Source organism: Neovison vison, chromosome 11, assembly GCF_020171115.1.
Source record: "Neovison vison isolate M4711 chromosome 11, ASM_NN_V1, whole genome shotgun sequence".
Classification (NCBI taxonomy): Eukaryota; Metazoa; Chordata; class Mammalia; order Carnivora; family Mustelidae; genus Neogale; species Neogale vison.
In genome coordinates, this window is record NC_058101.1 from 215,132,676 (window position 1) to 215,156,407 (window position 23,732).

General features: G+C 44.3%; 1 protein-coding gene across 1 annotated transcript in view; it reads left to right on the top strand.

The window, feature by feature from the left end:
- Positions 1-7,668: 7,668 nt before the first annotated feature.
- LOC122890426 overlaps positions 7,669-23,732 on the top strand; it is a 543,550-nt gene continuing 527,486 nt past the window's right edge. Inside the window, exons 1-7 of the mRNA XM_044226027.1 lie at positions 7,669-7,720; positions 7,887-8,025; positions 10,641-10,742; positions 18,162-18,222; positions 18,330-18,365; positions 18,445-18,512; positions 18,636-18,730. Coding sequence (XP_044081962.1) covers positions 7,669-7,720; positions 7,887-8,025; positions 10,641-10,742; positions 18,162-18,222; positions 18,330-18,365; positions 18,445-18,512; positions 18,636-18,730 — 553 coding nt within the window. The remainder of the gene's footprint in view (positions 7,721-7,886; positions 8,026-10,640; positions 10,743-18,161; positions 18,223-18,329; positions 18,366-18,444; positions 18,513-18,635; positions 18,731-23,732) is intronic.

The following is a 23,732-nucleotide window of genomic DNA, read 5'->3' on the forward strand; positions in this document are numbered from 1 at the left end:
AGAACTCTACCCTAAGCCTTTCAACATAGGAAATAAATGGGTGTATATTGAAGGTGGCTGTGTGTGGGGAGGAAACTCTGTCCCTTTCCTCTGTGATAAGAGGAGACGGATAAAGTAGGGTTTGCCAGTGTCATGAAGGATGATGCCATCAGCTTTTAGGATGAGCCACCCCTGCAAATTGACAACTTTACTTAACCCTTTTGTGAAGTGGACGTTCTTGACTGTTGAGCAGAGTAACTTCTTAGACTCGGTGGTAGATTCGATGTACTTTGCTTCGGTCTTGCTGCTTCTCTGAATCCAATCATGTCTTTTTTGGAAGTAAAGATGGCCAAGATACTGCTGCAGCAGGAGATAATTAGTGCCTCTTTGATCATAGTGCCGCATTTGAACCCTCAGCTACTGCTTACGTGACACTCACATGCATTCCTCATATGGCATAGGTTTCTCCTGTGCTTCTGTCAATGCTGTAGAAATTCCAAGACTCGTAAATGCTCTTTTGGTAAACGGCAGCTACTTGAGGAAGTTGTCAGCACTAACTCAGTTCAGTAGAACTTCAGGTAATAGTGGATCCCTAAATGACATGTGCTGCAGTCCTTTGGCTCTCATTTTCTCTTTGGCTCTTTCAGGAGGGCCTTTTTGTGGGTGGCGTCTTTGTCCCCATGGTTCCCTCCTTCCTTTTTAGGTAAGGAGGGTTTTGTTTTTTGTTTTTTGATTTTAAAGGTTTATTTATCCTTTTAAGGATATTTGTTTATTTGAAAGTCCCCATCGGGGGCATGGGAAGGGTAGAGGGAGAGAGTAAAAATGTCAAGTACACTCTGCACTGAGCCAGGAGCCAGACTGAAGGCTCCATCCCAGGACCCTGAGATCACGAAGTGAGCCAGAGTTGGGAGTAGGATGCTTAACCCTCTGAGCCCTGAAAATGGGCTGAGAATATGTAGTATAACACTGCTGACTGTACTGTTTGTCACTTTACTCATTCAGAAAATTACACAATTCCTCAAAAGAACATGGCATGCCATCATTAAAATCAGTAGTCCCAGGCAGGAGAGAGATTGTGAATGACTCCCCCCCCACACACAGGGCACTGGTGTCTGGACAGGGTCTGATGGAGCACGTGTAATTAAGCCTTTGGTCTCTGTGTTGTCATGTGTGGATTCAGCTTTCCAGGGTATGCATTGCTGTCTTTATTTTGTCAGCACAGTTCTCTCCTGCCTCAGGAGCCTGGGAAGGGGCTTCAGCCTGGGGTATGGGCAGGAGGCCAGAACTTTAGGAGAGGCTGCTCCAAAGCTCCTGGTGGCAGAAGAGCAGAAGGGAGCAGGGGAACTGGGGCCAAAAGAAAGAGGCCCGCTGGCTCCCAGGGCACTCCAAGCCTGGAGGCATAGCAAGCAGCACTGGCAGTTGCAAGCCTCAGTGTGGGGAACTGCTTCCCTGGGAATGGCTCCTGGACTGTGTCCCTGCTACAGCCCCTTAAGGCAGACTTGCAGGGTCCGGAGCCCATCGACACTTGCCGGAATCACACGCTCCACCTCGCTGGGCAACTAGGTCACCAGCAGGCCCGCACACCCCCAAGGAGCACACACTCCCTGTCATGCACTCAGTGGAGGCAGCGCAGGTGGGAGCTGGTCTCAGGAGAATGGCAGATGTGGAGGCTCAAGGAGCAGCGGTGGAGGCGGTGGCAGTGGTGGAGTGTGCTCGAGGTCCAGTGGCCTAGGTAGGGCTGAGGTCCTGGTCTGTGAAGGGAGAGGGACGGACCACGAGGACTCCACCTATGTCGTTACTCCTCCAAGCAGCGCTGGTTTTGGCTTTTAGGGGGTGGGCGGGGTACAGCCCATCTTTGACCATGGGCCACAAGAAGAGCCTGACTAGGTACCTGCATGGAGCGGAGGGGATGGAATGGGAGGAAGGGCTGGGGGCAGGCAGGGACTGGCAACGGCTGGACTCTGGGGCCACCTGGGATGTGGGGAGGCAGGCACTGCTAAGATGGAGCTCCCTGGGCTGGAGGATATCCTGGCGCTGGGGATGTATCTCTCCCACTAGGGATCGGGATTGGGGCTGTTCCCACTGCTGCAGCCCTGGGGGCTCCTTCTCAAGGGCCCTCCATGGCTGGGTGGCTCAGTCAGTTAAGCATCTGCCTTTAACTGGCATCCTGATCTCAGGGTCCTGAGACTGAGCCCTGCATCCTCCCTGCTCAGCGAGGAGGCTGCCTCTCCCTCTCCCTCTGTGTCTGCCCACAACTTGTGCTCACTGTCTCTCAAATAATAAAATCTTTCTAAGAAAGTAAATATAAAGTTTATTTAGCATAATGTTGAGAAAAACAAGTTCAATCTTTAAGAAAAAATTATGATAGTGATAGGTATAAGTTTAAAGTGATAGGTATCAGTTTAAACTAGTTTTGTATGTTGGAACTCGATGAATCTTGGCACCCATGCCCTGAGGAATGAAGCCGTCCTGTCTCCACATCACAGAGAAGGACACAGAGGTTTGGAGAGGTGAAGTAATTTTCCAGGCAAAGAGTAGAAATTGGAAAAATGGAAACTGGTCCTGTTCTCTTCCAGAGGCTCAACTAGCAACTTGTTTTTTCCATTTCCTTAATAAATATATACTTTTTAGACTATCAACCAGTGCTACATTCTGTCCCTCCAGGATTCTCCCCAGGCCCCTAGCCATCAGAGAGGGCTCTGGGGCCTGATTCTCCCTCCCTCTTCCAGGGGCCCCGGGTGACTCCTTCTGTCTATTCAGAAACAAGGACACAGAGCTCTGGGGAGGGACCCTTCATTGGCTGTGGGTGTGCACCTCTGCTTGGCTTTCCCACGCCCTGCTGGAAGGTGAAGTCAGGGTCAGAGGTTGAGTGGTAGCTGGGGAAGGAGGAGGAGGCCAAGGGCATCCCAGCCTGGTGATTCCACTTACCTGCCAGACCATTCTAACCAGGTCCATCCAGCATCCCATTGATCTGCTGCTACTTCTGTTGCTGGTGCTGCTGTTGCTTCCACATCCCTGACAGCACCAGCAGGAGTGTAGGAGGGATCTGCCCTGTGGGGACCCAGGAATCTTGTAAGATGCCTCCATCCCTTTCCACAGGTGCCCAATCCCCCATTCCTTCCAGGGTGCCCCAAAACTCAGTTCACCAGTCCTGTATAATCCCTCAGTTGATCACCCTTCCCCTGTTCCAGGAATCTCTCAGTCTTTCCAGGGGCCCAGAGCTCTCCCCACAGTTCATGGGGTCCTCCTGCCATTGGAGCCGGAATGCTGATGTGGGCAAAGGGTAGGGCATAGCATGCCTGAAACAGGAGGGACATGTGGTTGTAACCTGGGCTGCCATTAACAGGGGTGAGACATGAGGCACTGGATCTCCAAAGACACTGAGCCCATGGAGGTGATGACGCCACTGCCTGTGTATTCTCAACATGTGACTTTTTCTTGTCCTCCACACAGTTATGGACACGGGCATGGACACTCCCAGACCACTGAAGGAAATGAGCACCAGGCCAAACAACAGGTAAGCAGGACAGCTGGATCTCAAACTCTAGGCTCCCGGCTTGTCTCCAGGGGCTACAAAGGGTTTCACAGATGGGAGGCTGACAAAACTCCATGACTGATCTCACCTGTTGGAGGCCCCCAAACTCTGTTCCCTGCTTCTTTCCCTGCTCCCAATTCCAGTTCTAGTCAAGGTGACTCTGGCCATCTTCCAGGGAAGTCCCTGGCCCCCCTTACAGGTTGGACCTCTCTCCTGTTCACTTTTGGACTAGTCTGACTCCACCCCTTCCATAGCCGGTCTCCTTCTACAAGCAGGGCAGCCCAACTCTGGGGCTCTTGAGGTGGACAGCGGCATCTAAGCAGAATTGAATACTTTGTTTTGCTATCCTTGTTTTGTTGTTGGCTTGTTTCTTATGGTTTCTGTATGTGTATGTTTAAGGTATTGTTGTAACTGAGTGTGGCAGGAGTGGAAGTGGGTGGGAAGGATGGGGTGGCTGGGGAATGGGCATTGGAGAGGGTATGTGCTTTGGTGAGTGCTTGAACTGTGTGAGACTGATGAATCACAGACTACCCCTGAAACAAAAAATACATTATATGTTAATTAGAAAAAACAAGCTGTTGTTCTAATTAAGTGTTCTATTTAAGTTGTTCCTTTTTACAAGAAATTTACACAATAATAAAGTGGTGGTTTATAGAGTACTGACAATCAGCTGTCTTGGGCCAGAAGGAGTTGAGGAAACATTTGAGAGTCCTAGGGAGACACAGTTTAGGAAGTTCAGCTCAAGACAGGCCTCAGGAGAGAGGATAACAAGGGTTTTGTCTAGTCTGCTGGGTCCCTGGCCCTGCCCACCTGCTTGGCTGTCCCCACCCAGCACAGATGGAGCTGCCAGCTCTCTGGGTGTTGTCCTGGATCCGCCAGGGTAGAAGCTGGTTAAAGTCTTCTCTTAAAAGGCTCTCATTCCTGGAGGTCCCAGAAGATGACATTAGAGTCTGAATGGATTGTTTCCCTGTAAAGTTTCCTCATGTAAAGCCAAAGCTAGTGGGTAGGAGGGTCACAAAGAGAAGTGATAGATTATTACTCATAATATGATTTGTCATCTAGCTTATCTTTGTTTCTTCCTCTCTTAGATAAAGCCTCGACAATATGAAGGTAAGATTTGGGGCTTCAGTTTTCTTTGCCAAAAATTCTCAGTACCCGTGTTTGATGTGTGTTTAATTTGATGCGGGATAAATATGGTGACTTCTGATGTCTCACTGACTTAAGTCTTGAAAATGCTTCTCTTCCCCATGGGGAGTCTTAAGTGACAGTGTGGAGGGAGTTGCCATTTCTATGAGACCAGGAGAAGGAACTCTTTGTGGGACTAGGGAGAATACAAGGTGTAATTTTGCAGAGAGATGTTTAGGAGGCAAGTGATGATGACAGCGTGAGGTCTGGAGAGAGTACTTCACCATGAGCTGGCTCTTGGTGAAATGTCAAGAGGAGAAAACTCTCAGTCTAGCAAACCAGCTACACTTAGAGAAGAAGGCAGATATTGCCATGCAGAGCGTGTGTCACAGGAGAGAAGTAAACCATGGTTTTAAGTCTGAAGTGGAGGGGGCCTTTCCTGCCAAGGGAGAATGAATGGAATAGAGCCTGTGCCAGAGGGGATAATGGATAGTGTGTGGGGCTCATGGATTGTGGTGATTCCATGGTGCTGGCTGATGACAGCCTGGGTGGCCACCTGGCACTTAGGAAACCATTGAATGTTGTTGTTCGTTTTTGTGAGTGTGGAAGTGGTACTGGTGAGAAGAGAGGTCTCAGAGCAGGAGAGTGCTCACAGTGGGTCAGGAGAAGAGAAGTTTGCACTTTGAGGCAAGATGAGAGAGTTATTTTTTTAAGAGATTCTGTTTATTCACTTGATAGAGAGAGAGCACAAGCAGGCAGAATGGGAGGCAGACAGAGAGGGAGAAGCAGGTCCCTGCTGAGCAGAGAGTTGGATGTGGGATGCGATCCCAGGACCCGGGCTCCTGATCCCAGCAGAAGGCAGACCCTTAACCAACTGAGCCACCCAGGTGCCCCACGATAAGAAAATGAAGTGGCTCTTAGAGGAGTCTGTGTTCTAGACCTTTCAAGTGTTATGCAGCTGCCATCAGTCTCCTCATGAGTGTTGTTTTCCTTTAAGGGTGGAGGGTAACATTCTCCTGTTGTGATGAAAAAAGCTTGTCTTCTCAGGCTTGTGCATTATCCAGGGCCTCCAAAGACTCTCTGTAACATGGAGTGTGTTTATAGCAGAGATCTTGTCCTCTAGAGCCCCCAGCCTGGGGTCCATGAAAGGCGATCTCTGAGCAGCAGAAAGTCTCCAAAGGCCTGTGAGTTGTCACTCACCTGACATCTTGAGCTTTCCTTGTGTGGAATTCCAAGTAGGACCTGGAAGTGGACGTTCCACTGAGCAGGAACAAAGTATAGTATTGCTCATTATGGGTTGTTTGCAGGGACCTGCTTTTGTATCTCAGTCACTGGAGGAGAGAGATGTTAGTTGCTAGGATGCTTGATTTTTCAGTCACGTCTCTGGCGATGACATTAGCATATGCAAGGTTTGAATTTTCCAAGAATGGTGCTTACAGGTGGGAGAAAAATGAGAAAGCATTCGATTGTTTTTTTATTTTTATGTTTGAAAAACATTTTAAGTAGGAATCTCACTGATATAGAAAGTCTTAGGTTTCAAATGCTGCTACAACATGCTTCCTTCAGGCACAATGGGAATGCTAGCAAGTTAGTGACACCCAAGTGTCAGAGAATGTACTCTGGTGCTAATATATTGGGATTATTCAATGTCGCTGTTTTTGCTAATTATCTTAAAATTCTTCTTTCTCCTTTCAGTTACTTTAGACCAAATCAAGATGAAGATTAATGATTTTAAAAACGAAAACAGGGATCTTGAAAAAAACATAGCGAGTTGGGAGGAGAAGGTATGTGTGCCCTTTCAAATATTTTCTTGTGATTTCATTTTGGTTACTTACCTTCTGGTAGTTCATTCTATCGATCATATCATGCACCCAGAAATGGTCCTTGAGTAGGAGAAGCTTCACAAATGTAGAGTACTGCCTCTTTCTTTGTGAAAGTAGTCACAAATATAGGTTTCTTTAACATGATATTTTGGACTTCTAATTCCTTTTTCATATTTTTTATAGGCCAGGGAAGCAAAGAAGCAAGAAGAAACAAAAAGAGAACATAAGTGTTCCCTTGCTGGAGTACGTATATTAAAAGTAAGACTCCTTTCTTTGCCTGACATGTGTTTTAACAGCAGAAATAAATGTAATAAAATATTATTATTATTATTAAAATTATTATTATTTCAAAGATTGATTTGAGAGAAGGAAAGAGTGAGGGGAGGGGGTCTGAAGGAGACAGAGAGAGAATGCCAAGAAGACACCATGCCGAGTGTTTCGCCTGATGCAGGGATCAATCCCATGACCCTGAGATCAGGACTTGAGGCAAACGAAAGCAGGAGTCAGACACTCCACAGACTGGGCTACCCAGGCGCAACCCAGGTGCCCCAAGGAATGAATCTTTGTTACTCATTCAATATGTTTTCTTGAAGAACATCCAAAAGGTGGAAGAGATTAATGAAAATTTGAAGGTCTCCCTTCATTGTAAACAGGCTCTCTTACAAGCTCAGAGAGAAAATAATATCAAGAATGTGGATGTGGGAAAAGTTAGGTGTTAATTGTACTATAATGTGGCTTGGGAGGCTTTTGGTTCATTGGGTGAGGTGAGTGCGGTGTACTCGTGTTCTGTTTACGCAGTAGAGCCTGGGCATCTGGGACCTGCAACTCCTACTGAACCGTGAGCTGTGATTTCACTTAGGACCACCCCGATGAGGTTTGCAATTTCAAGGCCTAGGAAGTATGGCTTATTTCAGAACTGGGTAATCATCACATCATTCAGCACTGCCCTCCAAGTTATGTAGAAAATCCCACAAAATACGTGAGCAGTGAAGGATGATAGCAAGCCCAATTTGTATAGTAGAATATTATTTTATATCAGTTCCTCTAAGAAAGCCATTTGTGCGTTTTTTGACATGAACGAGTTTCTTTACTTTCCCCTTATTCTATTTATGCCTCAAGGGCTTTCTTTGTTGCCCTCCATGATCCTGTCCTGTTAGGTGCCCTCATATGTCTTTTCTCGAATTTGTCTTAAAGGCCCAAGATGCAATGGCGGATCAAGAGCTGAGAGCCTTGACATCAAAAAACAAAGAACTGAAAGGTACTTTGTTTTGGGGGATGAAATCTCCATATGGTGGCAATGAGTTTGCATCGGGCAGGGAGAGAATGCCTTCCTGCCTTCACAGCCTTGCCCTTCTCCTTTCCCCATTGAAACCAAGTTCTTAGGTCATGGCACAAACACAGAAAAGCAAACTCATCCTTTACAGAAAGGAAAACAATCCTGGAAGACCAGTGTAATGCCCTGAGTTCTCACAAAACAGCTAAAGAAGCAGAATTGAACCTGCTAAAGAAGAAATTGGATATGGTGGTGGAGTTCTCTGAAAACCGAAAACTGACTGCAGAAGAGTAAGCTATTGCTGTGTTGTCATAGATACTCTTGCATGAATTTTCATGGCGGCAAGTATTTGGACCTTCTGGAATTGGATCTTTGTGTACTTTTGCCAAATGCATTCTGTAGAATTGTGCCTTCCCTTCCTATCTTGATTTGTGTAACCTGAATTTTCCTTTCTGTTCCAACGACTTGCCATATGTTGTTGTGTGATTCATTGGGGAAGAAGGGGGAAGGTACCAGCATTAATCACTTTGATACCTGGATCCCCTCTGGGTCAGTCTACATTGTCCCTTTATTTTAACTCTCATCACGTGCTCTGACCACTCCTGCATTAGGTCCATTTCTTGTTCAGTATGAGACTTGGGTCCAGAAAGTGCAGAAAAATGGAATTCTCTTCCTGAAGAAACAGGGAAAGTTTCTTTGTGGAAAGTGCACTGGGGCTACAGCAATACTGTGTCCCTTTATCTGGTGTACAACTGAGATTATTCGCTGCAGCCCAATACCTTAGAAAACCAGGGTATTTCCTGTCCACCTCATTTTCTGTTTCTTTTCTTTTCTTTCTTTCTTTTCTTTCTTTCCTTCTTTCTATCTTTCTTTCTTTCTTTTTTAAAACTGATTTTATTTATCTATTTGACAGAGAGAGAGACACCACAAGAGAGAGAACACAAGCAGGGGGAGTGTGAGAGGGAGAAGCAGGCTTCCCGCCGAACAGGGAGTCCAGTGTGGGACTCTATTGCAGGACCCTGGGCTCATGACCTGAACCAAATACTATTAAGCAGATAGTGACTGAGCCATCCTGGTGCTCCTCCACACGATTTTCTAGGTGTAAGTCTCTTGGATCCCAACCAAAGCCTGCAGTTTCACTAAGTCTCATCTTTGCTGGCTGGATGAGAGCTTCGCTTGTTGCATTCCAACCTGTCCCCCAAAGGTTGCTTGTTCATTTACTTTGTATTCACTAGCCTTTTCTAGAATTCACTGATGTGTCCTCAGGAAACTAGCTCCCACTGCCAGGCTGGCTTTCTCCTAGGCTTCCTTCTTCTCCATCTGGTTATCATGTTTCTTCATGTGCTCTTTAGAAATTGGGTGCATTCACTCACAAGTTTTCTCTCTTGTCCAGTGTTTCCTTTTATTTCTCAGGAGGAGATAAGGACGTTGGAGTCCCTCATTCATGTGGAAAAGCAAAACTGTTCCTGTCTACCCTGGAGACTCAGCTTTGTGTTATTCCTTCCCACATCGGGGGTGGGGGCCGCTCTCTCTCACAGGCACTTGGGTTCTGTTCATTGGTAAAGACCCCCTCCCCTCACTCATTCCTTCTCTCAAATCAATCTTTGAAATAATAATAATTTTAATAATAATAATAATAATAATTCATTACTTTTATTTCTGCTGTTAGAACACAATTCAGGCAAAGAAAGGAGTCTTACTTTTAATTTACATACTTCAGGACCTTCTTGGGGCAGGTCCAATGTCCTGACCACCTTTCTCTCTTCAACACCATATCCCTGAGCCACACACTGACTGCCGCTCCAGAAGACATTTGCTGAAGGATAGTTGAGAGACCAGAAGCAAATGCCCCTGTCCTTCTCTTTCTAGAGCTTTTGTCTGTCCCTAAGTCTTTCTGCATGAGATTCTTGACAAGTGTCCTGTTGAAACCTTGTGAATGAACACCATGAACAAAAGAGTCAAGGGCAGCCCAGCAGACCAACCTTTCTAAGCATCGCCATTTGCTGCCTTCACCATCCATGAACTTGGTCTTGGTCAAGAAGGTTGACTTGGGGCGCCTGGGTGGCTCAGTAGGTTAGAGCCTCTGCTTTCGGCTGAGTTCATGGTCCCAGGGTCCTGGGATGGAGCCCTGCATTGGGCTCCCTGCTCAGTGGGCAGCCTGCTTCCCCCACCCCCTGCCTGCCTCTCTGCATACTTGGGATCTCTCTCTGTCAAATAAATAAATAAAATTTTTTTTTAAAATAAAGGTAGAGTCAATGGAGCTGACAGTTCTACATCTGAACTTTGTTCCACTGAGATAACACCCTGAGTATGTGACAGTTCACATGGATTATTTGAGGACATATTTTCGGCACTAAGATTGGCCTTTTCCTATACCAGGATCTTTCACAAGGGGCCAGGGGTTGTACTTCTAAAGCCTAGAGATGTGTGGGAGTGAGTTTCCATACCAGTGAAGCCATATTCTGGAAGTTCCTTTGGGCTGACTGTGGGGGCACAGCCTTGGTCTGAGGATCCGGGCTCCCCACAGAGACTAATGGTGGGCCCCTATTCATCCTAACGAGTGTAGCTCATCAAGCTTGGCTTTTCACTTTGAATTGAAATGAGACTTCACCATCTCAAACCAAAGACGTATTCCAAGAGGGCATGGAGTGCAATATTATTTGGTGATATGGTGAATGAATTAAAGTATACAAGTATAAAGATTGCAGGGAGCCTGGCCAGCAGCCAGAGTTCAATGTTTCTTCAACCCTAAATGGGGCCTTCATTCATTTTCCTGTTGTGTTGTCAGTCTGTGCTTTTAGCGGGGACATTCCAACATAGGCCATCAAGTGTGCTAGGAGAATAATAAATGGCAAAAATTCAGGACCTTGGCTACTGGACAATGTATATATTTCTCCCATCTTAGGAAGCTAGAAGAGACACTGTATAAATTGAATGCAACTAAGAATGAGCTGTTAGCTGCCGATAAATATCTGAAAGTAACTGAAGAAGAAATGGAGAAGTACAAGTAAGTTCCGACACTACATACTATTGGCTCCTGAAGAGTTCCCTTTGGATTTTTTTTTTAATTTTTTAATTTTCTTATAAACCTATGATGTATTCTTAGCCCCAGGGGTACAGGTCTGTTATTTGCCAGGCTTACATACTTCACAGCACTGACCATAGCTCATACATTCCCCAGTGTCCGTAACCCCACCATCCTCTCCCTACAACCTTCCCCCCAGCATCCCTCAGTTTGTTTTGTGACATCTTGTTTAATTTATTCTTTTCCTACCCTACAGCCCCCCATGTTGCATCTCCACTTCCTCATATCAGGGGGATCATATGATAGTTGTCTTTCTCCGATCGACTTCTTTCGATAAGGATAATTCCCTCTAGTTCCATGCACGTCATCGCAAATGGCAAGATATATTTCTTTTGATGGTTTCATAGTATTCCATTGTATATATATACCACATCTTCTTTATCCACTCATTTGTTGATGGACATCTAGGTTCTTTCCATAGTTTGGCTATTGTGGACATTGCTGCTGTAAACATTTGGGTGCACGTGCCCCTTCAGATCACTACGTTTTTATCATTAGGGTAAATAGCCAGTAGTGCAATTTCTGGGTCATAGGGTAGCTCTATTTTCAGCTTTTTGAGGAACCACCGTGCTATTTTCCAGAGTGGTTGCACCAGCTTGCATTCCCACCAAAAGTGTAGGAGTGTTCCTTTTTCTACGCATCCTCGCCAGCATCTGTCATTTCCTGACTTGTTAATTTTAGCCATTCTGACTAGTGTGAGGTGGTATCTCATTGTGGTTTTGATTTGTATTTCCCTGATGCCGAGTGATGTGGAGCAATTTTTCGTGTGTCTGTTGGCCATCTGGATGTCTTTACAGAAATGTCTGTTCATGTCCTCTGCCATTTCTAGATTGGATTATTTGTTCTTTGGATGTTGAGTTTCCAAGCTCTTTATAGATTTTGGATACTAGCCCTTTATCTGATATGTCGTTTGCAAATATCTTCTCCCATTCTGTCAGTTGTCTTTTGGTTTTGTTAACTGTTTCCTTTGCTGTGCAGAAGCTTTTGGTCTTGATGAAGTTCCAATAGTTTGTTTTTGCCTTTGATTTCCTTCCTTTTGATGATGTTTCTAGGAAGAAGTTGCTGTGGTTGAGGTCGAAGATGTTGTTGCCTGTATTGTCCTCAAGGATTTTGATGGATTCCTTTCTCACACTGACGTCCTTCGTCCATTTTGAGTTTATTTTCCTGTGTAGTGTAAGGAAATGGTCCAGTTTCATTTTTCTGCATGTGGCTGTCCAACTTTCCCAACACCATTTGTTGAAGAGACTGTCATTTGGACATTGGACATTCTTTCCTGCTTTGTTGAAGATTAGTTGACCATAGAGTTGAGGGTCTATTTTTGGGTTCTCTCTTCTGATCCATTGATCTATGTGTCTGTCTGTTTTTGTGCCAGTACCATTCTGTCTTGTTGATGACAGCTTTGTAGCAGAGCTTGAATCCCAGAATTGTGATGTCACCAACTTTGGCTTTCTTTTTCAATATTGCTTTGGCTATTCGAGGTCTTTTCTGGTTCCATATAAATTTTAGAATTATTTGTTCCATTTCTTTGAAAAAAAAAATGGATGGGATTTTGATAGGGATTGCATTAAATGTGTGGATTTCTTTAGGTAGCAAAGACATTTTCATAATATATGTTTTTCCAATCCAGGAGCATGGAACATTTTTCCATTTCTTTGTGTCTTCCTCAATTTCTTTCATGAGTACTTTAGAGTCTTCTTAGTATAGTTTCTTTGCCTCTTTGCTTAGCTGTATTCCTAAGTATCTTATGGTTTTGGGTGCAGTTGTAAATGGGATTGACTCCTTAATTTTCATTCTTTTGTCTTGTTGTTGTGTAAAGAAATGCAACTGATTTCTGTGCATCGGTTTTATATCCTTACACTTTACCGCATTCCTGTACAAGTTCTAGCAGATTTGGAGCAAAGTCTTTTGGGGTTTCCACATATAGTATCATATCATCTGCAAAGAGTGAGAGTTTGACTTTTTTTTTGCCGATTTGGATGTTTTTGATATCTTTTTGTTGTCTGATTGCTGAGGATATGACTTCTAGTACTTTGTTGAATAGCAGTGGTGATAATGGACATCCTTGCCGTGTTACTGACCTTAGTGGAAAAGCTCTCAGTTTTTCTCCATTGAGAATTATATTTGCAGTGGGTTTTCCATAGAAGGCTTTGATCACATTGAGATATGTGCCCTCTATCCCTACACTTTGAAGTGTTTTGATCAGGAAGGAATTCTGTACTTTGTCAAATGCTTTTTCAGCATCTATTGAGAGTATCATGTGGATCTTGTTCTTTTCTTAGTGTATTGTATCCCATTAATTGATTTGCAGATGTTGAACCAACCTTGCAGCCCTGGAATAAATCCCACTTGGTGGTGGAGAATAATTGTTTTAATGTACTGTTGGATCCTATTGGCTAGTATTTTGGTGAGAATTTTTGCGTTTGTGTTCATCAAGGATATTGATCTGTAATTCTCTTTTTTGATGGGATCCTTGTCTGGTTTGGGGATCAAGGTGATGCAGGCCTCATAAAACGAGTTTGGAAGTTTTCCTACCATTTCAGTTTTTTGGAACAGTTTCGGGAGAATAGGAATTAATTCTTCTTTAAATGTTTGGTAGAATTCCCCTGGGAAGCCATCTGGCCCTGGGCTTTTGTTTGTTTATTGATTTTTGATGACTATTTTAATCTCCCTACTCGTTATGGGTCTGTTAAGGTTTTCTATTTCTTCCTGGCCCAGTTGTAGTAGATAATATTGTCTCTAATAGTGCACCCATTTCTTCCAGATTGTCAAATTTGTTGGCGCAGAGTTGCTCATAATATGTTCTTATAATTGTTTGTATTTCTTTGGTGTTGGTTGTGATCTCTCCTCTTTCATTTGTGATTTTATTAATATGGGTCCCTTTTCTTTTCCTTTTGAAAGGTCTGGCCAGGGGTTTACAACTCTTATAAATTTTTTTCAGCTCCTAGTTTCATTGATTTGTTCTATTGTTTGTTTGTTTGTTTGTTTGTTTGTTTTTATTTCATTGATTTCTGCTCTGATCTTTATGATTTCTCTTCTCCTGCTGAGTTTAGGTTTTCTTTGGTGTTCTTTCTCCAGCTCCTTTAGGTGTAGGGTTAGGTTGTATATTTGAGACCTTTCTTGTTTCTTGAGAAAGGCTTGTATCGCTATATATTTTCCTCTCAGCACTGCCTTTGCTGTGTCCCACAGATTTTGAACCATTGTGTTTTCATTATCATTTGTTTCCATGAATTTTTTTTCAATTCTTCTTTATTTTCCTGGTTGACCCATCCATTCTTTAATAGGATGCTCTTTAGCTTCCTTTCTCTGTCATTTGAGTTCCTTCCAACTTTCCTCTTGTGATTGAGTTCTAGCTTCAGAGCATTGTGGTCTGAAAATATGCAGGGAATGATCCCAATCATTTGATACCAGTTGAGACCTGATTTGTGACCCAGGATGTGATCTATTTGGGAGAATGTTCCATGTGCATTAGAAAAGAATATGTATTGTTGCTTTGGGATGGAATGTTCTGAATATATCTGTGATGGTCCAGCGTGTCATTTAAGGCCTATATTTCCTTGTTGATCTTTTGCTTGCATGATCTGTCCATTTCAGTAAGGAGAGTGTTAAAGTCCCCTACTCTTCTTGTATTATTGTTGATGTGTTTCTTTGATTTTGTTATTAATTGGTTTATATAGTTGGCTGCTTCCATGTTAGGGGGATAGATATTTAAAATTGTTAGACCTTCTTGTTGGAGAGACCCTTTAAGTATGATATAGTGTCCTTCCTCATCTCTTTTATTATAGTCTTTGGCATAAAATCTAATTGATCTGATAGAAGGATTGCCACCCCAGCTTTCTTCTGATTTTCATTAGCATGGTAAATTGTTTTCCACGCCCTCACTTTAAATCTGGAGGTGTCTTTGGATCTAAAATGAGTTTCTTGTAGGCAGCATATTTTTGGGTTTTGTTTTTTTTTTTTTATCCATTCTGATACCCTGTGTCTTTTGATTGGGGCATTTAATCCATTTACATTCAGGGGAACTATTGAGATATATGAATTTAGTGCCCTTGTATTGCCTGTAATATGACTGTTACTGTATGTTGTCTCTGTTCCTTTCTGATTTACAACTTTTAGGCTCTCTCTTTGCTTAGAGGACTGCTATCAATATTTCTTATAGAGCTGGTTTGTTGTTTGCAAATCATTTCTGTTTTTGTTTGTCCTGGAAGGTTTTTACCTCTCCTTCTATTTTCAATGATAGTCTAGCTGGATATAGTATTCTTGGCTGCATATTTTTCTCATTTATTGCTCTGAATATATCTTGCCAGTCCTTGCTGGTCTGCCAGGTCTCTTTGGATAAGTCTGCTGTCAATCTAATATTTTTACCATTGTATGTTACAGACTTCTTATCCCGGGATACTGTCAGGATTTTCTCTTTGTCGCTAAGACTTGTAAATTTTACTATTAGATGACGGGGTGTGGACCTATTCTTATTGATTTTGAGGGGGGTTCTCTACACCTCCTGGATTTTGATGCGTGCTCCCTTTGCCATATTAGGGAAATTCTCTCCAATAATTCTCCCAATATACCTTCTTCTCCGCTCTCTCTTTCTTCTCCTTCTGGAATCCCAATTATTCTAATGTTGTTTTGTCTTTTGGTATCACTTATCTCTGGAATTCTCCCCAAGTGGTCCTGTAGTTGTTTGTTTCTCTTTTGCTCAGCTTCTTTATTCTCTGTCATTTGGTTTTCTATATCACTAATTCTTTCTTCTGTCTCATTTATCCTAGGAGTAAGAGCCTCCATCTTTGATTGCACCTCTTTAATAGCTTTTTTGATTTCAACATGGTTAAACTGTAGTTCTTTTATTTATGCAGAAAGGGCTTTTATATCTCCAGATAGGGTTTCTTTAATATCTTCCATGACTTTTTGGAGCATGGCTAGAGAATCGTCATTCTGAACTCTAGATCTGGCATATTACCAATGTCCGTATTGATTAGGTCCCTAGCCTTCGGTACTGTCTCTTGTTTTTTTTTTTTTTTTTTTGGGGGGGGGGGAGTTTTTCCGCCTTGTCATTTTGTCAAGATAAGAATATATGAAGGAGCAAATAAAATACTAAAAGGGTGGCAAAGACCCCAGGAAAGTGTGCTTGAGCCAAATCAGAAGAGACCCCAAATCATGGTGGGAGAGAAAGGGGGTAAAGGAAGTTCAGGGAAAAAAACTAAGAAAGAAAACAAATAATGAATTAATATAAAAAAGAAAAATATATATACATATTAGACTGGTGACTAGAACAGGGTTACTCACTTATTTTTGGGTGTATTTTTGTCTCTTAGAAGAAAATACCTCCCCAAATTTTAAAGAATGGAAAACATATATAAGAGTAAACACAATGAAGGGACGGAATATGAATATTAAGATGAAAAGAATTTTTTTTAATTTCTAAAAAAAGAGTTGATATGTAAGTTGGTTGGGAGAATAAAGAAAAAGAAAGTGGAGAAGATTTGCTCAGGCTGGAGAGTAGAACAAGCCCGATGGTAGATTTAGGGTATAGTTCCATCTATTAGAAGAAGTTGTACCCCAAATTTTTTAGAAGAAAAAACCCTATGTGTATACAAAAACTGAAGTTAGATACAATGAAGGATAACATATGACAATAATAATGAAGGTTTGAAAAATATTTTTTAATGAAAAGTATTGTTAAGATAAACTAGTTAAAAAACGTTAAAAGCAGAAAGGGTAAAAGTTAAAAAAATAGCAGAAGATAAAAAAATAAAGTTAAAAAAAATTAACTTTGCAAGACTAAAGTATCATGAGGAGAAAGCCATGAATTCCATGGTTTGCTTTCTCCTCCTCTGGTATTCCGCTGTTCTCCTTGGTAAGTGAACTTGGTCTTGGCTGGATTTCTTGTTGATCTTCTCAGGGAGGGGCCTGTTGTAGTGATTTGCAGGTCTCTTTGCCCCAGGCAGAATTGCACCACCCTTTCCGGAGGCCAGGCTAAGTAATCCGCTGGGGTTCGCTTTCAGGAGCTTGCGTTCCCTGAACACTTTCTGTAGAGTTCCAGAGGTCAGTAATGAAAGTGGCGGCCTCCCAGTCTCTGGCCTAGAGGAGCTGAGAGCTCAGGGACCCACTCCTCAGTGCGCCCTCAGAGAAAAGCGCTCATCATTTCCCTCTCCCTGGCCTCCAGCTGCGCTCAGACCTCACCCAGGCTGTGACCAAGCGTCTCTGTCTCTGGCACACAGCTCCACCTGGAGTCTCCGAAACCCTTAGATTGCTGAGCTCTGGATTACAGTTCAAGGTAATGCTGAGTTGAGAGGTCACTCCTCGGCTCTCTTTCTGTTGCCGGTGTCCCCGCTCTAATACCTGCGAGTTCTATGACACTCAGACACCGCCGGTCCTTCTGTGACCCTGCAGAACTGGGGCCACACCGTCCCCGCTTAGGCTGCAGCCCGGTTTAGCCTCTGGAGCGACGTCCCTCAGTGAACATCGCTTTTAAAAGTCCTGGTTTTGTGCTCCGTTGCTTGTCAGGAGCCGGACCCTCCCCCCAGGGTCTATCTTCCCGTCGCTTTGGATTCACTTCTCCGTGGGTCCTACCTTTCAGAAAGTAGTCGATTTTCTGTTTCTCAAATTGATGCTCTTATTCTCTTCGATCTCCTGTTGGATTTGTAGGTGTTCGGAATGGTTTGATAAGCTATCTAGCTCATCTCCTGCTACCTGATGTCAACTCAGACTGCTACTTCTCCACCATCTTGACTCCTCCCTCCCTTTGGATTGTTAATCTTTGTACATTTTGAGGACTTAATTAAATAATATACACTAAAATTCAGAGCATGTATCCAGAGCGAATTAACTGACACGGAAAGATAAGGCACAAAACAATTACGTTACTAAACATATCCGGATCCCCAGTGTTGGCCTGACTGTGGAAACTAGCTCCATACCAGCGTCCTTGAGGTGGTGTTTGGAGGAAAACAGTTAGTCTTAGGATGAGTCCTTCCCATAAGCCCGGTAGTGGCATCTGATGGTGCTGGTCTTTGCAAACTTGGGAACCATAGCGAGGATAGAAGTTAAAGGAGAATAGAGCTTCATGACAAAAGACATTTGTCATGTGATAACTGAGGGAAAGATTGAAAATGGGTAAGGAAGTTATGTCGGTTTTGATCCTGTAGGCAAAGAAAAATGATGAAGGAAAGGCTGTAAGAATAGCTTTGATCCTACAGTCCAATTATAGTCAGGTGAAAGTGTTCCCTGTGTCAGGATCAATTGTATGAGGGGACAGATAAGAGGAGGATGGCCACATTGGCAGATGATTGAAAATCACACCCAGTGTTGGGTTATGTCTGATGAAAACAATTGCCCCCCTCACAGACAAGAAGTGGAAGAAATGCGAGAAGAGCTGCAGGAGTCTAACCTCACCTTCAACCACAAGGTAACCGGAGTTGTGTCCAACACACTGACCCCTTGGCGCCCCCTGCAGGTGATGGTAGTGGCCCTTAGAGCCCTGAACATGGGTTTCTGGTGTGTTGGCTTTTTCAGATCGCAGTTCAAGAGAGGAATGCTCTGGCTAACTGGGTAAGTGTTTCCCATTTCCTCATCTTCGTTTGTGGCACAGTTGGGCACAACTGAAGGTGGGTGTGTTTTTCTGCCGCAGATGAAGGCTCAGTATTGGGAAACAAGGATGATGCAGCAGAGCAGGGAGAACGCCTACCTGAAATACAGGTGTGAGAGTTTGACGTGCGTTTTTATGGGTGTTTGGAGAGGTGACGGCTATGCTGTTTACTGCCTAGGAGAGGACATGGTATTGTAATTCTTAGAGATGTCCACTCTTTTTCTGTGTTCAAGATTGCGCATGATGAAAGGGGAGATGCTGCCTGTGGGATCCATGAGGCATGAACTGATGCCCGGAAGGCCTGAGTTGCAGAAGCCTGTGTGGCAAGGTAGGGAGCACGATGTGAAATGCAGCAGCAGCCTGATTTCTGCTGTGAAACCACACGATGTCCTTCCTGTTCCTGTGGGTGATCGCTGTGTGTCCTGCAGAGAATCACAAGCCTGCAGCTTGTCTGAAGGGGTGACAGGAGGGTGCATTCCTTATATGCCCCCAGGCAGCAGGACACTTGCCCCTGTGACAGGTGGAGATCACGCCACTCCACACCTTCCCCCTGCACCCCCTTCGGAAGAGCTGAACCTGAGAAGGTGGGAGGCGAGCACCCTTCCCACCTTGACTCAGTAGTCAAACCTTGGCAAAAAAAAAATGACTATTTGTGAATAAGGGCATTTATTTACTCATTATGGAGGCTCCTATATTTTTGTTTTATTTGTCAGCCATAGGACCATATTGAGCAATGAAATATATCTATCTCCTCTCGTTTTATCGGTGCAATGCCATAGCTTTATTGCTCAATCTGCCTATGATTCCTTGTTCGTGACTATACAAATGTCAAAGTCTGTTACTTCCCTGAAATGTTTATTTGTTGGCCAGTCACGCATTCTAGGTCCCTACTTCAGGATGAACAAATGAACCATCCACCTGTGGCTTGAGAAGGGAACATGGGCTGTTCATGTTAAGGGTTCGTGGATGTCACCCATGCAAGGCTATTCTTACTTAGGTGTTTAATGTATGAAGAGAAAGTGATTTTGTCTGATGTGTGTTGAGCACCCCAATTTTAGTGTTGATTTCCAGCCAGTTGTACCCCGACCAGTCCACACATGATGGATTACTTACAGAAACACTGGAGCCAGGGCCCTGGATTGTCTCACACAAGAGGTGACTGGTGTCTCTCTTTGCATAGGAGTCACTTGAGACCCGGGTGAAACCCTCTAATAAGGGTACCCAATAGTGGGAAAGAGTGCAAGATGGGAGAGGAAGGCAGGGAAGGCATGCAAACCACAATAAACCTCTGACCTTTGTCTGATCTAGCATCTAGACTGGTTCCCTGGATGAACAGCAGCACTAGACCTCAAAGGGACCCAGAGATGCATATGGTAAGTGCTTGGGCATTTTTAGTCGTGTCCATTTCTGAAATGGATTGCAGTGTGGACAGGTCCCTGTCTTGGCCTTGTGGCCTTGGTGTGTGTCCTGCGATCATCCCTTTCAGAGTGCATGCTGTTCACCGAGGAGCCTCCGGGCTGCTCCGTTAGAGATCTTCAATTGCGTGCTTCCTCCCAAAGCTGTAGATGCTTTGAGACATGTGATGGAAGGATGCTCACCTCATGCATCTGTGTGTGTGTGTGTGTGTGCGTGTGTGTGCGTGTGCATGTGCGTGTTGTGTGTGTGTACATAACTCGAGGAGGATGACATCTCACTCCACAGTGAAGTCAGCTAGCCCAGCTGACTCCTTGCGGTTTGCTTTCCTGTGGGAGAAGGAGCATTTTTAATATTCGGGGCGGGAGACTAACCTGGAAATGGGTCTGCAGAGATCCTCAGATGGAGAATGGGAAAAGCCAGGACTGCGTCACATGTGCCCCACATGCTTTGGGCAGCTTGAGTGTTTGTGGAGAAGGTGAGCTGTGACCTCCTGTGTGTCCCATCTGAGTGAATGAAGATGAGAGCTGGAATCCCTCCAGTTGGCCCCTGGGTGAGATGATGGTGAACTCTGGCAGGTGCCAGGTGTGTCATAGAAAATACCCCCTGGAGAAGCAGCCCTGAAGAGGGAATCCCAGTGACTCTCTGCAAGGCCCACACCTCACATGTGTTTTACGTGTGCTCCCGTTAGCGGGTTCTGATGGGGTCTGATCGCTGTGCCAGCTCATAGCATCTCTCCCGACCCATCCTGGGAGCATTGCCTGTGCTCTAGACACACTGGTTTGCATTTGGGGATATCGAATCGGCCCATCAGTGGTTCTCAGCACCAAGGACTAGGCATTTGCTCTGTGCCTGAGCTAAGGACTGTCCAAATGTCAGGGACACGGATCCACAGTGCTGGTCTCGCTCACTCGAAGGGGTCCTGTTTCTCTGCGAAAGCACTCTTCCAGGTCCTCTGCAGGACTCCAGACACTCCTATCTCCTCAGCAGTGTCTGTGGCCCTGGACAGACCTTGTGGAGCGTAGAAGATCCCATTGTCTGGGAGGGAAGCAGAGCTGGTCAGGTGGGATGCTGGTGGGCCTCCAGTTGACCCAAAAGTGCCTGCACTTCCACATGTGGACACCAGGCTTCTCAGGGCCTCTCATTGTGTTTGTTCTCAATGTATAGAAGGAGATGCTGTGCTTGCCATGATGGGGGAGGTGTGGTCCCAGCGGTCAATACCGACCTGTCCTGAAAGGAGTTTTTCCTTAGTTGATTATCCTTGGTGGAACACTCTTGTCTCTGTTGAGGTGTGCAGACCTATATTAACATGTGGTGACAGTAGTTTTCCCCATGGCATCTCTTCACCCCAGGTTCTAGGTGAGACACAGGGGGCGGGCAGCCATTCTGGCACAGATGCTACTGTCTTGGAACATGATGGTGGGGAAGATGCGTGTGTGGATGTGTACCCCCGCCTGGCCACAGTGCACACCGGGGAAGTAATTGGGAGAGGAGGTCCCCTCCCTCCACAGTGAAGTCCTCTGGCCAGCCCGACTCCATTTTGGTTATGTTCAGGTGCACTGGTGTTGTCTCATGCTCGGGATAGATGGGTCTGGTAATCCTCACAAATGGAAACTGGGGAAAATTCTCTCTGCATTTTATACTGTCTCCTTTGCAGTCTGCAGTGTTCTCAGGGCGTGTTTCACGAGTAATCCCCATTTTACTTCTGCTGGAAAATGTGCCATGCAGAACCTGCCCACTTAAGACCCTTTCTACAAGAATTTTGAAGTGTCAATGCTCTCAGGTGCACTCTTGTAATCGCACACTGGCTCACACGTTCTGAAGGGGGATATCAGTGATTACATGCATGACTACTGCCTCCCAGCCCTTCAGCTGGGTTTCCAGAAGCAGCTCATTTCGTCCTAAGTTAGTGTGAGAGCTGATTTCTTTTCTCATCACACGTGTGGAGTTTTCCACTGGGAAGCATATACCCTTCTGTGATTTCTCTTATATGGCCTTCCCATCTTCATTTCCCATTGTACAAAATTACTCTGGAACTCAGTAGGTTGAAATTAGGAAATGACTGTGTTTTTTTTTCTTTTTTTTCCCCAATTTATTTATTTTCAGAAAAACAGTATTCATTATTTTTTCACCACACCCAGTGCTCCATGCAAGCTCTGCCTCTATAATACCCACCACCTGGTACCCCAACCTCCCACCCCCCCGCCACTTCAAACCCCTCAGACTGTTTTTCAGAGTCCATAGTCTCTCATGGTTCACCTCCCCTTCCAATTTACCCAAATTCCCTACTACTCTCTAACGCCCCTTGTCCTCCATGCTATTGGGTATGCTCCACAAATGAGTGAAACCATATGATAATTGACTCTCTCTGCTTGAATGATTTCACTCAGCATAATCTCTTCCAGTCCCGTCCATGTTGCTACAAAAGTTGGATATTCGTCCTTTCTGATGGAGGCATAATACTCCATAGTGTATATGGACCACATCTTCCTTATCCATTCATCCGTTGAAGGGCATCTTGGTTCTTTCCATAGTTTGGCGACTGTGGCCATTGCTGCTATAAACATTGGGGTACAGATGGCCCTTCTTTTCACGACATCTGTATCTTTGGGGTAAATACCCAGGAGTGCAATTGCAGGGTCGTAGGGAAGCTCTATTTTTAATTTCTTGAGGAATCTCCACACTGTTCTCCAAAGAGGCTGCACCAACTTGCATTCCCACCAACAGTGTAAGAGGGTTCCCCTTTCTCCACATCCTCTCCAACACATGTGGTTTCCTGTTTTGTTAATTTGGGCCATTCTAACTGGTGTAAGGTGATATCTCAATGTGGTTTTAATTTGAATCTCACTGAGGGCTAATGATGATGAGCATTTTTTCATTTGTCTGATAGCCATTTGTATTTCTTTTTTTTTTTTTTGATTGGAGAAGTGTCTGTTCATATTTTCTGCCCATTTTTTGATGTGTTTGTCTGTTTCGTGTGGTTTGAGTTTGAGGAGTTCATTATAGATCCTGGATATCAACCTTTTGTCTGTACTGTCATTTGCAAATATCTTCTCCCATTCCGTGGGTTGCCTCTTTGTTTTTTTTGACTGTTTCCTTTGCTGTGCAGAAGCTTTTGATTTTGATGAAGTCCCAGAAGTTTATTTTCGCTTTTGTTTCCTTTGCCTTTGGAGACGTATCTTGAAAGAATTTGCTGTGGCTGATATCGAAGAGATTACTGCCTATGTTCTCCTCTAAGATTCTGATAGATTCCTGTCTCACGTTGAGGTCTTTTATACTTGAGGAACTATAGAACACTCATGAAAGAAATTGAAGAAGACACAAAAAGATGGAAGACCATTCCATGCTCTTGGATCGGAAGAATAAACATTGTTAAAATGTCTATACTGCCTAGAGCAATCTATACTTTTAATGCCATTCTGATCAAAATTCCACCGGCATTCTTCAAAGAGCTGGAGCAAATAATCCTAAAATTTGTATGGAATCAGAAGAAAACCCGAATCGCTAAGGAAATCTTGAAAAACAAAAATAAAGCTGGCGGCATCACCTTAGCTGATTTCAAGCTTTATTACAAAGCTGTGATCACCAAGACAGCATGGTACTGGCATAAAAACAGACACATAGACCAGTGGAACAGAGTAGAGAGCCCTGATATGGACCCTCAACTCTATGGTCAATTAATCTTCGACAAAACAGGAAAAAATATACAGTGGAAAAAAGACAGTCTCTTCAATAAATGGTGCTGGGAAAACTGGACAGCTATATGTAGAAGAATGAAACTCAACAAAATGACTGTGTTTTAAGACAAACACAGGGGGCGCCTGTGTCGCTCTGTGGGTTAAAGCCTCTGCCTTAGGCTCAGGTCATGATCTTAGGTCCTGGGATCAAGCCCCACATCAGACTCTTTGCTCAGCGGA